Here is a 14,609-nt window from a genome sequence, read left to right on the forward strand (position 1 = left end):
GTCCGTTTATTTATCTGAAGATAAGGGTTTGTATACTAATAGCAAAAGTGATTACATCTGGTGTTCTATCTCCTAGTACTTTATTCCATTGTGTGCATGTGAGATCACTTCTCGGTAATCACGCCATGTTCTCTAGCTAATCCAGGAAAGATGGTGAGGCAGTCACCCTGAGCAACAATGGGCCCTCAAGAGGAGCCAGGCCTAGGGAAATCCTGACCAAGACTCTACCTACGACTAGACTGGCTCGGTACTGGCCCTCTAACATCTCCCCCTTTCTTTTCAAGTAACTTGAGTCTGTGAATCTGTCCCCAGAGCCAAGAGTGACCTGCCAACAAAGTGAATAATACAAGGTGCAACAAGACACAGATCTAACACACAGTAATGGGATAAAGTGGAGGATCAGGGAAATAAGGTTATTCAATGGTTGCAGTATTATCAGGATCAATTCCTGATATATGGCTTGTAGAAATTTGGTTTGTTATCTCTCTTCTAGATGGTCAGCATGGCAAACAGGAACAATAATGTCTTACTAGTCCATGTCCTTGTTCGAGGCTGATGTCATCTGATCCGGTGTTCTTTCTTCTGGTTCTTTCCTAGAGTCAGTTGGGACATTTCCTGGGTCAGGGTATTCACAGGGTCTAATGTTCTTTTCTGGGATCCAGATTGGTTCCTCCAAGCCATCCGGAAAGATAGAAGCATACCCTCGACCCCATATTAATAATTTATTTGGTCCATACCACCTTCCTGTTTTTGGATCCTTCCACATTACTGGGATGTCTTTTTTGTTACCTGCCCTTTTTTGCTCAAAATGTTTTTCGGCAGGTATACATCCCTGTTCATCAGGTGCTAAAAAATTGATTGTATATAATGCTTTATCAAGTTGTCTTTTAATCCTCTTTTCTCCCCCTTTTTGTTTTTTGAGAATCATCTCTATTTTTCCTCTCAACAATGGCCTGTCCCATTGGATTGTATGGAATGCCTGCAATATGATTGAAATTATTAAGTTAAACAGAATTTTGAAAATGTATGGCTAGTGTATGCAGGTCCATTATCTGTCTTTAATTGCTTTGGTATTCCAGGTATTGAAAAGCAATGGAAAAGGTGATCTATCACATTCATGACAGCCTCACCTGCTTGGGCTGTTGCCATGGTGTAAGAGGAGCACATGTATACCCGTAACATGAAGGTATTGTAAATGCCCAAAAGATGGATAGTGAGTGACATCCATCTGCCATATTTCCAGGGGTCACACCTATCTAGGGTTGATGACTATTTGTCAAAATTTGATCACTTCTCGGTAATCACGGCCTGTTCCCTGGTAATGTCAAATTGTCTTTTCAGCATACATGCAGATTGATGGAAGTGGTGATATGATTCCCCAGCCTGTTTAAGAGAAAGGTTGTGTGAGCATCTCTGCAACTGCATTTCCTGCTGTCAAGGCTCCTGGCAAGAAGGCATGTTGAGGGTATATGAGTGCAGTAGAAAGGTGATCTCCTGTTTCTAATGGTCTCCTGAAGTAAAAGGAATAGATGGAATACTGGGAGATCACTAGAAAACCTAACACGTGCAGTTTCAATGATATTAACCACATAAACAGCATATTTGCTATTGGAGAACATATTGAGAGGTTGTTCTGTGTCCTGAAGTCCTGTCCACTATTATGGCATATAGTTCATTCTGTTGTGTAGATTCAAATGGGGTGTATATAACCTTCCCGTCTGGGGGAATATAATAGGAAGCAATCCGATGGCTAGTAGCATCAGTAAATGCTGTTGGATGCCTGAGGTATTGGTGAGTTCTTTGTTATAGTATTAGTCATCCGTTCATAATTAGACATAACCTGTAAGACAGGATTCTTATATACATTATCAAATCTGCCTTGGTATGTGCTGACAAGGACTTGGCATTCTGTGTCCCGGGCAGTCAGGACTTCTCATTGTTCCCAAGTGTATGGTTGATGTATGTACTCAGGATAGTCCCCACTCAATTGTACAACCCTTTTGATAGCCTTTAGAGCTTACTTGGCCACCATTTGAGAGTAGGTGCTTAGGCACTCACGAGCCTAACTGACTCCTTGCCTGAGGTCCTCCTCTCTCACCATCTAGCTAGTTCTGACCACCAGCTTCCTATGGAAGCTGCATCCCTTCAGCAGATTCCTCCCACCACAGGCTCCATGTGATTATATTGAGCCTATTAGGGGGGAGTTTACTTTCAAAGCAGGGGAGGTCTTCAAACTCCCCCCCTAGGCTTATTATTTCAGAATAAATTTTAAATCCCCAATCAAACACCAAAATGGAAATCCTGAAAATAAAAGGAGAGATTAATAAAATTCAAAGTAAAAAAACATTGAATTAATAAATAAAATAAAAGCTGGTTTTATGGGAAAAAAACAATAAAATAGATAGATCATTGGTTACTTTGATTTAAAAAAAGAAGAAAATCAAATTGCCAGGATCAAAAATGAAAAGGGCAAATTAACCAACAATGAAGAGGAAATTAAAGCAATCATTAGGCGCCATTTTACCCAATTGCATGCCAATAAATCTGACAATCTAAGTGAAATTAATATTTGCAAAAATGTGAATTGCCAAGATTAACAGAAAAGGAAATAGAATACTTAAATAACCCCATTTTAGAAAAAGAAATTGAACAAGCCATCAGTGAACTCCCTAAGAAAAAATCCCTGGGGTCAGAAGGTTTCACAAGTGAATTCTATTAAACATTTAAAGAACAATTAACTCCAATACTATATAAACTATTTGGGAAAATAGGCAAAGAAAGAGTCCTACCAAATTCCTCTTATAACACAAATATAACTAAACCAGGAGGAATCAAAACAAAAAAAAACTATAGACCAATTTCCCTAATGAATGTTGATGCAAAAAATGTTAAATAAAATACTAGCAAGGAGATTACAGCAATATATCACAAAGATCATACACTATAACCAGGTGGGATTTATACCAGGAATGCAGAAATGGTTCAATATTAGGAAAACTAGGAGCATAACTGACCATATCAATAACAAAACCAACAGAAATCACATGATCATCTCAATAGAGGCAGAAAAAGCTTTGGACAAAATGTAACACCCATTCCTATTAAAAACATTAGAGAACACAGGAATAAATGGAGCTTTCCTTAAAATAATAAGTTGTATCTATCTAAAACCATCATAAAGTGTTATCTGTAGTAGGGATAAACCTTCCCAATAAGATCAGGCATGAAACAAGGATTGCCCACTATCACCACTGTTATTTAATATTTTGTTAGAAATGTTGGTTATAGCAATAAGAAAAAGAAATTAAAGGAATTAGAATAGGCAATAAATAAACAAAACTCTTTGCAGATATGGTATACTTAGAGAATCAACTACAAAATTACTTGAAGTAGTTAACAACTTTAGCAAAGTTGCAGGATATAAAAGAAACTCACATAAATCATCAGCATTTCTATATTACCAATAAAGTCCAGCAACAACAGATAGAAAGAGAAATTACATTTAAAATAAAAATAGACAATATAAAATATTTGGGAGTCTACTTGCCAAAGAAAACCCAGGAAGTATATGAACAAAACTATAAAACACTTTTCACACAAATAAAGTCAGATCTAAACAACTGGAAGAATATCAATTGCTCATGGGTAGGCCAAGCCAATATAATAAACATGACAATCTACCTAAATTAATTAACTTTATTTAGTGCCATACCAATCAAATTACTAAAAAAAAAAAGCTTATTTTATGGAGCTAGAAAAATAGTAAGAAAATTCATCTAGAAGAACAAAAGTTCAAGAATATCAAAGGAATTAATGGAAAAAGATGCAAAGGAAAGTGGTCTAGCCGTACCAGATCTCAAACTATATTATAAGGTGACAATCATCAAAACTGTTTGGTAATGGCTAAAAAAATAGAATGGTGAGTCAGTGGGATAAATTAGGTACACAAGACACAATAGTAAATGGCCATACAGTAATCTAGTGTTTGATAAATCCAAAGACCCCAGCTTTTGGGACAAGAATTCACTATTTGACAAAAACTGCTGGAAAAACTTGAAAACAGTATGAAACTAGGTATAGACATCTCACACCAAGATCAGATCAAAATGGGTACATGATTTTTGTTTTCCATTTAATAAAGGGTAATACCATAAGCAATTTAGGAGAGCAAGGAATTGTTTACCAGTAAGATCTATGCAGAAGGGAAGGATTAATGACCAAACAAGAGATAGAGAGCATTACTAGATGTAAAATGGACAGTTTTAATAATGTTAAATCAAAATCTGGTTAACCAGAGAAGTTCATCAGTATCATACATCAATTTCATGATGGCATGCTTCTACAGGCTCTGGATAATGGACCATGCTCATGTGTTTTCCTCATCACTAATGGAATGAAGCAGGGTTATGGGCTTGCTCCCAATTTTTATCATGGTATTTTCAGCAATGTTGTTGGACACCTTCAGTGAGAATAGAAATGGCACGTCAGCTACTGCACTGATGGTAAATTATTTAACTTGAAAAGGCTACCAGCCAACACTAAAGAGGAGGGAGAATTGGTACATGACTTTTTGTTTGCAGATGAGTGTTGTAATGGGAATGCAAATTTGGAAGATCTTCCCTGCCCCTAGGCTAAAGTGCACCTGGAGCCTGGGGTGGGAGGCTTGTTTTTCAGTAGATACTTTTTGATTGTCCAGTGGGTCAGTAAGGTTGTTACATTCTCTGAGCCAGGAGAAGGCTATATAAGCCCTGATGTGAGGCTTTGTTTTGGGGGCTCACTTTGAGAAATGTTCTGTGATTTTATCTGTATTCTGGGAAGCCGGTGTCCAGGCCCCTCCCCCCCCCCCAGCTTTGAAAAACCCAGATGTGGAAACCCAGATGTTGACTGGGTATGGATGTAATGGTTGGACAGTTTGGAAATCTGTCTACTTGATCTGTTTCTGTCTTGATAATTCTGCCTGTATACTTTGAAGTTCGGGGTGCTGACCTTTTCCCCTGAACAAGGTAAACGATATATGTCTGACTGATTAAAGTAAGCTTGTTAACCCATTTTGAGTTGCTTTCCTTTATCAAAGCAGATCCAAGAACCTGTATGGGCAGCAAACCCTGAGGACATGCTTGGGGTGCTTGCTGCCACAAGTGTGCACTCAATACAGCCTCTGAGGCTGAGATACAACAGAGCATAGATTGATTCTCCACTGCTTGTGCTAATTTTGGCCTAACAAATCACACCAAGAAAACACAGGTTTTCCACCAGCCAGCACCACACAATCCATATGTGGAACCATTGGTTATAGCAAATGGAGAAATTTTGAATGTTGCTGCATGCCCCTTATAATAAATTATATCTAACTCAGAGATTTGCCTCACAAAACTAGCCTCAGGCCCAGATGGATTTATATGTATATTCTAGCAAACATTCAAAGAAAAAATAATTTAAAGTGTTTACAAAAATAGGAAAAGAAGCAATGCTAACAAATTCCTTTTATGCTACCATGTTCTCAACAAAAAGATTTATATATATATATATATATATATATGTATATATAAAATAGAGGAAAGGGTGGGGCTCACATGAATTTCACTTCCATATGAACAGGAAAAAGAAATATTGAAAATGTACAGAGTTAAGTATAGAAACACATTAAATTCAACAATAGCAATAGGAATAGCAAAAAGAAAAAGGATAATTGGTGATCAGTCGTGGTGGTAGTGGTAGCTGAAAGGTGGGTTCCTTCTACATCTTTGAGGATGCCTGCAAGGGGTGTTCATGCTCCAGAGTGAAGGCTTCCCTTCAGATCTTTGAGATCATGGATTACCCCTTGCTTCACTCCATATTATCATGCCACAGGTAGGGCACCCACCTCTTAAACTTCCTTCCCCATAGATCTGATCTTGTCACCTTGGTCAATTCTTTTGGCCTTGAAAGCCATCCACAATCTGGTTTCACTCTATCCTGCTGACCTCATCTAACCTCTTTCCACATTATTCTCTACTCTCCAGCAAAAATGGACCACTCTCTGTTTCCAGAACACAGGGTTTAATGTATGACTGAGATTTTACTCTGTCTGGTTCCTTCCTTCCTTTCCCCTTCCATTTGTGGAATTGCTGTCCAAATCAATGGACAACTTTCCTCATGAAATCTTTGGCAATTTTTCACCATTGAATGATCTTTTCCATTGAACTTCACACAGAATTTTCTTTGCACCTCTTTTATATATAAGGTCTTCTCTAGAGGGAGAGGAGAAAAAAAGACAAGCAAGTATGGCACAGTTGGTTTTCAGAGGAAAGAGGCTCTCCTTTTGCTTTCAATGTTTATTATTCACAAGACCTCATGTAATTCATTAAACTTCCTTGGGTCTTCATCTGTAAAATAAGGTTTCATCCTTTCTGGATCTATGATCCTTCAGGTACTAAGGTTATTCTTTGGATAATTTCTATACAATTTCCTCAGAGTAATCTGGCTTATCTCAAGTTCCGTTCTCTCCCAACTTCTATATACAAACCCTTAATATATTTTTGTTAAATAAAATTAAATGGATGCATCTCTAACTGCTTACTGAATATCTCTAACTGGATGATAACCCGCCCCCTTCCTTCCTTTTCAGTTTTCTTTATACCTTACCCCGCTCCACATACTTTTCACTCCAGTGACACTGACCTCCTCTAACAGAATAATACTCCATCTCCCCACTCTGGGCACCTTTCCTGACTGTCCCCCATGCCTAGAATGTTCTTCCTCCTTTTTATCTCGCAGCCTCTCTGGCTTCCTTCAAGTCTCCGCCAAAGTTCTACCTTCTGCAGAAGCCCCTGCGCAGCCTCTGACATTTCCCCCAGTTTATCCTGCTTATGTCTTGTTTGTAGCGTTATCGCTGGACTGTTTGGAGCGAGCACAGAGAGCCGCTGGGTGGGGAGAACCAAGAGACAGAAACAGATGCAGAAGGGAGCCGGACAGACAGAAGGAGGAGACGGTCTGCTGGTTGGTGCAGCGGGTAAAGCGCTGGACCCAAAGCCGGGATGGAGCTTGAGTTCAATTCCAACCTCGGGAGCATCTCATCTCTGTGACCAGGGGATAAATCCCTTGGTCTCTAATTGCCTCGGTTTCCTCATCTGTAAGGAGTATTACAAAAGAGGAGTCCCAAGATGACGTCTTAAGTCACTTTGCAAACCTGAAGGAGCCATAGAAATGGAAATGTTATTGTCTTTTATTAGATGGAGTCAACTACGAGCAGACTTAGAGAGGGATAGAAACATAGACACAGACAGACAGACACTCCTCCCCACCCTTCCCTAGCTTGTCGGTGCCATTCTCGACAGCAGCCAGATACATTCGGCTGTATTGGAAAAAGAAAAAACATCGGTTTGTAAGAAGTTTGGGATTCTTCCGTATAAAAAGAAATTGGGAGGGGGGAGTGACATGGAGAGACGGAGAAAGGGAGAATAAAGAAAATAAAGAATGTAGACACGCGTTCTGAGACAAAAAAACCTCACCCCTGGACAAAGGCACCGCTGGGATTCGAACCCAGGATCTCCTGTTTACTAGACAGGCGCTTTAACCAACTAAGCCACGGCGCCAGGAACTAGGAGCCAATTTCTAGAAAATCCCTACAAAGGATTCGGGTTTGATAACCAGTTGCTTCTGCTTCATGAGTCCTCCGGAACCGAGGCCTGGGCGGCTTCTGCGGCCTGGACTCTCACCCTCCCTCCCCCGTTCTGCGCTCCCTTCCTCCCTCCCCAATAGTCTACTTTAACCCTTCCTACTCCTAAAAGGTCACGAGATGAAGGGAGGCCTTAGCGAGGCCTCCGATCCCAGAGACCAAGGGTCACGGGTGGGAGGCGCAAGGGCGGTGACAGCTAGGGGCAGGGGTTCGCTTGCTCTGGTGGCCACGGCCCTAACAGGTTCAAGGAGAAAAAGAAAACACGTAGTCGGCAGGATTCGAACCTGCGCGGGGAGACCCCAATGGATTTCTAGTCCATCGCCTTAACCACTCGGCCACGACTACCATATCCTTATTTTCCTCTCCCCTGCCTTTCTGAGGCTTCCCAACGATGCCCCCCTCACCCAGACGGCGAGTCTAAGGCGCCAGACGCCTTCGGGCCTACCCCTTCCCCCCGCCGCCCCTCTCCTCAAGTGGCATCTGCCCCAGGGGGAGCACCCGCGGCTCTCTCGATAACACGCTCCTCCGCGGCGCGGAGCTTCCCTGGGGTCAGAGACCGTGTGCTTCAGGTTCAGTGAACTTTTCTGGGGGTAGGATGGGACGGGAAAGCTTTTGAAAACAAACGCCGTTTTCCCAAGCTCTTGTGGCAAACTTTGTGGACAAAAGTTTATCACTCTGAAAGAAAAATAATGGCCCGTACGGGGATCGAACCCGCGACCTTGGCGTTATTAGCACCACGCTCTAACCAACTGAGCTAACCGGCCCACGGAAAAAGCACATGGAGAATAGTTTATTTGGTGCAATCGCCGAGTGATGAAATCTGAAATTAACTGTTTTAATCGGCAGTCTGGAGCTTCCCGCGGCCCCAGGAACTGGGCCTGAGGCCCTCCAGCTGAGTGACAGAGGAAAGGGAACTCGTGAAGGTCCTCGTTGGCTTGGGAGCTGCCTGCACCACTACGGGACTTCCCTGCACTCTTCAGCCCCAAGGAACCGCGGGCTCCTCCCTCATTTCCAGACTCTGAACCTCCCATATCCCCGCCAGGTGTTCGTCCCCCTACGCACACCTCTCATTTCTAAAATGCTTACTGTTCCTGTGAAACTATTATTATCCCCACTTGACAGATGGAAGAAGAAAAGGCTCCGAGGGCTAAGCAGATATGCCCAAGGTCACGCGAGTCAAAGCTCGAGCCTGAGATCTCCACGTGGGCGCCGCGCCGCCTCTCTCCGATCCGTCCCGTCACAGCTCATCCTGCCTCTTTTGTCTCCCATCATTTGGGTCCCCGGGTGCACGCGCCATTACGCCCTGAGCCCGGGAGTCCTCCCCCCCTCCCCTCCTGCCTCCGCTGCATCCTCTGTGGAGGACTGGGCCACACCTGCTCCTCCCGCTGGAAGCCCCAGGAGGCGGTGGGATACACAGACGGGGATGGTCACGATGCCGAAGGCGGCCCTGGGCGAGCTGAGCTGTCCCAGTGAGCTAAGGCGGGAGGAAGCCCTTTTTGTCCTCCCCCACCCTCACAGGCATATTGCGGAGGGAACCAGTCACGACTACTCGTTTTCAAAACAGATAAGAAACATCCTGGAAACCGTCGAGAAACCAGCAGAAACATTCTGGGTTAAGGGGTGAGGAAAATAGTACACACTACATGAAAACTCTTAAGTGAAAAAAGAAATTATAGCCAATATAATACATTATGCAAAACCATCTTAGAGAGGTGGCCCTTCTCACCAACACTTCAGTGTCAACCCTTAGTCCCATTTCATCCGTTTCTTCCACAAATTGCTCCCATAATTAAACTCTCTAATTTCCGCTCTCTTTCTACGATCTCCTACACACAGCTGTCTTCCACTCAGTCTTTGAAAATAAACACATACCTCTCTAGAGCTTACCATACCCTTCAAGCTGGCATTCTCTCCTCTCTTTCACAAGCCAAACTGCTTTTTAAAAATGCTGTATATACTACTTGCTATATATACTATATATATATATATATATATATACTTGCTATACTATTTCCTCCTTTGCAATTTGGCTTTCCAAGTCATCTCTCAACTGGAATTGCTCTCTCAAGCAAAGATCTAGGTGAATCCTCAAATCTGATGACATTTTCTCGGTCCTCATGCTTTCTCTGCAGTATCCGACGTTGACTAGACTCTACTCTTGAAAACCTATCTGATAGTTCTTTCTCTATATCCTTTGCCGGTTCACTTTCCCTATCACTCTTCTAACTAGGTCTCACTGCCTTATCTCTCTCCTTTCCAAACACTTCCCCAACACAGAAGCCAACGGTTTTCCTAAATAGCAGGCCTGTATTAATTGGCCAATCAATACATCCCAGGGGTTTATTTACTATTGCTTCAAGAACCACATATTAACTCCTGCTGATGGGGTACCTGGGGTCTAGGTCAAACCAACTTGTAAAACCAGTTTGTGAAGTTGTAATTTGTCCTTTCCCACCCTTGAGCTCTGCCCCTTCTCCCTATCCCACACTATGCCTAGGCAACACCCTGTGACCCCTTTTGTTCTTACTTAATCTCTTCATTTCTTCTCAGGCCTGGCCCACACCCTCCTTTATCCTTGCCTAGAGTCTCCTTAACGACCTGGCCCAAATCTTTTCTAAACTATCTATTCACATGCTCCTCTTGGTCAGCTCTGACCTTTGTCTATGCACTGAGGCCCCTCCCTTCTGGTCAGCCCTGACAAATGGCAGCCCTACCCTTTAAAGGTAAAAGCATGTACCCCTCTCACTCGCAGGTCCCCTAAAGGACTCTTGCCCGCTGTAATAGCGTTAATAATAAACTTTCTCAAATCTAACTCCAAGCAAGGCTGAGCTGAATTCTTTCCAGACGCCCTTGCAGGTTTCCTGGTCTTGGATGAGATCAGGGTTCCTGCTGAACCTATTGGGATCCCGTCCCCCATCACTGCTACCTTTCTAGCACTCTCCTCCCAGGCCCTTTCCTTTCCCCAAGTTTGGAAAACTCACTTAAGCACCACCCTCTACCAGCAGCCTTTCCTAATGATCTCAGTTCCCTATGCCCACCCCTCCCAAATGACCCTGTATTTATTTTGCACACAACCTTAATATACTATTTTAAAATTTTATTTATTTTTAATTTATGGAATAAAATGAGCATTTCCATAACATAGTATAATAAAAAAAATTGCACCTGAAACAGCAAATCTGTTATGTACAACTTGCTATTCCCTTATCAGACAGATAATCCTGCCCGACTCTGCCAGCTGCAGGGCAGTACAGACAGGAGGGTTTCTAGCACTACTAGGTTCACTCTTGATCCCACAGAGGAATGTGGGAAGGGAGACATGACAAGAGGTTAAATACATTCACTTCATTCTAGTCTAGTCAAAGGGGTTGCTGATAATGGCAGTACTAACTCCTACAGCATTACTTAATTACTCTTCTCTTAGGAGTGGGTCAGAACATAGCGGGACATACAACTCCTACAGGTCCCATAAGTCTAGATGGGGGCTGGACCAGACTAACACACATAAAAAAAGCCCTCCAATCTGGATGGGACCGATCAAACTAGGAAGCACTCCAGCTTGTGCGTTCCTCCTGCCCCCCACCCCAAGCCTCAATGGGGGCTGGTTGAGGCAAGCACATATGCACATTCCCCTTCTGAATTCCTATTCCCCCCCCTTACTGACCAATGCCCACTTGATATATAGGGTAACAAAGAAGGCAATCTGCCACCAACAGCTTCACAAGTTTACATTAACTCATCCTTAAGTCTCACTGCACAGTTGCAGTGGGTATTTACCAGCTGTTATGGGAATGGGAATCTGAAGATCTTCCCTGTCCCTTGGCCCTTTCATAGGCGTAGGTGACTCAGAACCTTCCCTGATTTGAGAATATGCTCTGCCCCCTAATGGGCTGAATGTGGTCACCTGGAGGGAGGCTTGTTCTTCAGGAACACCCACACCTTGTTACTTTGTGATTGGGCAGTGGGCCACGAGGGTTGTGATGGTCTCTGACCCAGGAGACTATATATACCCTGATGTGAGGTTTTGTTGTGGGGTTCCCTTTGGGAAGTTGTGTGATATGGCTAGATAAGATTCTGGGCAGCTGTTGAGCCGTGCGCCCAACTTCCCCCTCCCCCCCTTGAAAACCCAGATGTTGGTGCTTCCCTCTCTGGTAACTGACTAGGCATGGAGGGTAATGGTCAGACAGCTGGAAGCCTGTCTGCTGATCTGTTTCTCTGCTTATAACTTGTTTGTATTCTCTGACGTTCAGGGTGCTGACTTTTTCCCCTGAACTAGGTAAATGATAAATGTCTGTTTGATTAAAGTAAGACTGTGAACCCATTTTGAGTTGTTTTCCTTTAGTAAACAGATCTAAGAACCTGTGCTAGCAGCCACCCTTGAACTCAAATGTTTACACTATCTTAAGATTATGACATTGAAAGTATGGTGATGTTTACAAGCCATGTGCCTGGGAACTATTATCTAAAAAAGAATAACAAAATTCACCTTACATACACTAAAATCTACCTTATAGACATCCCTTTAAATACATAATAAAGTTATGTTGTAAATTTATTTTTTCTCCCCCTCCATAGCTACCATTAGAGACAAATGTATTTTACAGATATATGTAAAACTATTACATACTTCTATTTTTTCAGTTTTCTCTGGATGCAGATAGCAATCTTCTTTCACATGTCCTTTGTACTTAATTTGGGTATTTATATTAGTCAAAATGACTCATTCACTCCAAGTTGCTTTTAAAATATTGCTATTAATATATACAACATTCTTGGTTCTACTCGTTTTGATCATTATTTTATGCAAGTCTATCCCTATTTTTCTAAGATTGTTAAGCTCATCATTTCATCATTTTCATCAACTTTTTGAATGAATGGATGAGGAATGGATATTCCTTAATTGAGGGGCATCCCAGCAATTTCCAGTTCTTTACCACCACAGAGCTTGCTATAAATATTTAAGAACTATAGCACAATACTATCTTATGTACACTTTGTAACCTCCTGCAGAGATGAACAAGAATAGTTTTATTTTTATCCCCAGCATCTAGCACATTGACCTAAACATAAATGCTTCATAAATGTTTGTTATTTATACCAATCCCTAAATGTGAAGGCTCAGCTCTGGGGCAATGTCCTCTGTATTCTCTCTCCTCACTTTCCTGGAAGAGACACTTTGCTGGGTGCTTTATTGGTAGTATTAGACTTCTTTCCTCCATAAGTAGATTAAGCTCCTTAAGGGCAGGGGGCCTGTCCTTGTATTCTCAATACCAAGCACAGTGAGTTTTGAGGTTACTCAACAAAATGTTGGCTGAACTGAACTGAATGATGAATAAATGGTGAGATGTTCTGAACTGGCTCTGCTGGAAGTCTGCATGCCTCCTTCGCTGCCTGTTCCGACACTCAAGCCTTGTTCCCCAGCCCTACCCCCAGCACACACCAAAAAAACATCCACACGGGTCTCAAATGAGGCAACTTTGAGTTTTGTTAAGGATAAAGTGCTGTGCAAATGTGTTTCTTAGCTCTGCTCTTCACATCCCAGGTACAAAGCAGAGGGATAAGGCACCAGAACGAGGCAAAGACGATAAACTGAGACAGAAGTGGGTTTTCTCTCCTTCAACAAATAGAGTCAAACTGGTGAAGCCTGACTGCAGGGTCCCTGGGCTGTGGTTGAAGGAAGGGAAAGTAGATGAGGTAGATTCATGGAGAAGCAGGGATTCAAAAGCCTACATTCAAATAAAGGAAGAGTGGGGCACACTCAGTCCTGTGAGGTGGTAGGAGGAAATGGCATTCAGCAGGGCTAGAGGTAGAGCTTCCCTAGCAGTCTCAGCTACTGGGGGAATAATAAATGCTTGCTAATTGATTAGAAAGCTGTCTATTAAGTTACAATGGAATTGCTATTTGTATTGTTGAAGTCCTAACACTGAATGAATTCAGATCCTTGATATATTGCTTCGAAAAATGGTCCCAGGTATCTCAGGAACTTAAGATGTGGGGGGGTTCAGGCTCTCCGAGAGAAAGGCAGGAAAGGTTGAGTCTGGAAACCATATGAGTCAAGACAGGAATCTCACCAAACTGGAACCGATGTAGCCGAGGTGGTTCTAAGAAGAGAAGGTGGGGGGCTCAATCCTCATGCTTCAATCCCCTTTTCATTTTTTATATCCTGGATCATCCCCTTCTATCCCCCTTGGACTCCAACATGTAGCCCCCAGCTGATGGCTTTCCATCCTCCCTTTTCTTAGGGACCTTCATATTTGAACCATCTTCAGCCCTCACCTAATGGCATGACTCTGGTGGGTTTCCTTTCAAGTTCAAAAGTAAGAAGAACAGGTCGGAGGACAGAGGAGCTGGCACAGAGTGTCTGAAGGAAGAGCATCAGGGAATCATCTGTTTCTCCAGTGAACTATAAAAGGATATCATTTAGTCATTCAGGACCAAGACATTCAAATTCCAAATTACTTCATTGCTCTTACAGCCCCCCCCCCCCCCACAATTCCCCTCCCCCTCCCACTAGGACCCAGATTCTCCAGCAAGTCTGACCTCAGGCCGGGCCCCAGCTCTGGTAATGTGTAGGGCAACTTTCCCAGGTCCCCTGACCAGCTCCATCAGTGAGTCCCACTCAGTTGGACACAGGCCCAGGGCTACTGCCACCTGCTGATTTGTGCAAGTCACTACAGCTTCTGCAGTTCCATCTTCTACCAGAAGCCTGGGGATCACAGGGTTTCCTGTTAGAAAGGTTCTTAGAGATCATCTGGTATAAGCCCTTACAGTGAGGCTAAATGAGGTGAAGTGGCTTGCCAAAGGTTCCACTGCTACTAAACATAAAAACAAGGATTCAAAACTGGCTTTTGGCCATGCATGTGTGCGTGAGTGCGTGTGTGTGAGTGTGAGTGTGTGTGTTTTAAAGCAGTGGTATAAGGGTAGGAGGGAAATGAAGGGTGGGGAAGAGATA

General features: G+C 42.9%; 1 protein-coding gene and 3 non-coding genes across 6 annotated transcripts in view; all 4 read right to left on the reverse strand.

Annotated features, from left to right (window-relative positions):
- Positions 1 to 7,500: 7,500 nt before the first annotated feature.
- On the reverse strand, positions 7,501 to 7,574 carry TRNAT-AGU (transfer RNA threonine (anticodon AGU)). Its single transcript has one exon. It is a non-coding gene; the product is annotated as a tRNA-Thr (tRNA).
- Positions 7,575 to 7,920: 346 nt separating this feature from the next.
- On the reverse strand, positions 7,921 to 8,002 carry TRNAS-AGA (transfer RNA serine (anticodon AGA)). Its single transcript has one exon. It is a non-coding gene; the product is annotated as a tRNA-Ser (tRNA).
- A 345-nt stretch (positions 8,003 to 8,347) lies between these two features.
- TRNAI-AAU (transfer RNA isoleucine (anticodon AAU)) lies at positions 8,348 to 8,421 on the reverse strand. The gene has a single exon. It is a non-coding gene; the product is annotated as a tRNA-Ile (tRNA).
- A 2,318-nt stretch (positions 8,422 to 10,739) lies between these two features.
- The window catches only part of CTC1 (CST telomere replication complex component 1), a 48,645-nt gene continuing 44,775 nt past the window's right edge, over positions 10,740 to 14,609 (reverse strand). For all 3 annotated transcript variants that reach the window (XM_069104119.1, XM_069104118.1, XM_069104120.1), the window contains 3 exons: positions 14,198 to 14,363; positions 13,934 to 14,060; positions 10,740 to 13,758 (listed from right to left, as the gene is read on the reverse strand). In XM_069104119.1, the coding sequence (XP_068960220.1) occupies positions 13,634 to 13,758; positions 13,934 to 14,060; positions 14,198 to 14,363 (418 nt within the window). In that variant the 3' untranslated portion in view covers positions 10,740 to 13,633. The remainder of the gene's footprint in view (positions 13,759 to 13,933; positions 14,061 to 14,197; positions 14,364 to 14,609) is intronic.

Source organism: Petaurus breviceps, unplaced genomic scaffold (genome assembly GCF_028583685.1).
Source record: "Petaurus breviceps papuanus isolate PSGF00001 unplaced genomic scaffold, PetGlider_PUasm1.0 673, whole genome shotgun sequence".
Lineage (NCBI taxonomy): Eukaryota > Metazoa > Chordata > Mammalia > Diprotodontia > Petauridae > Petaurus > Petaurus breviceps.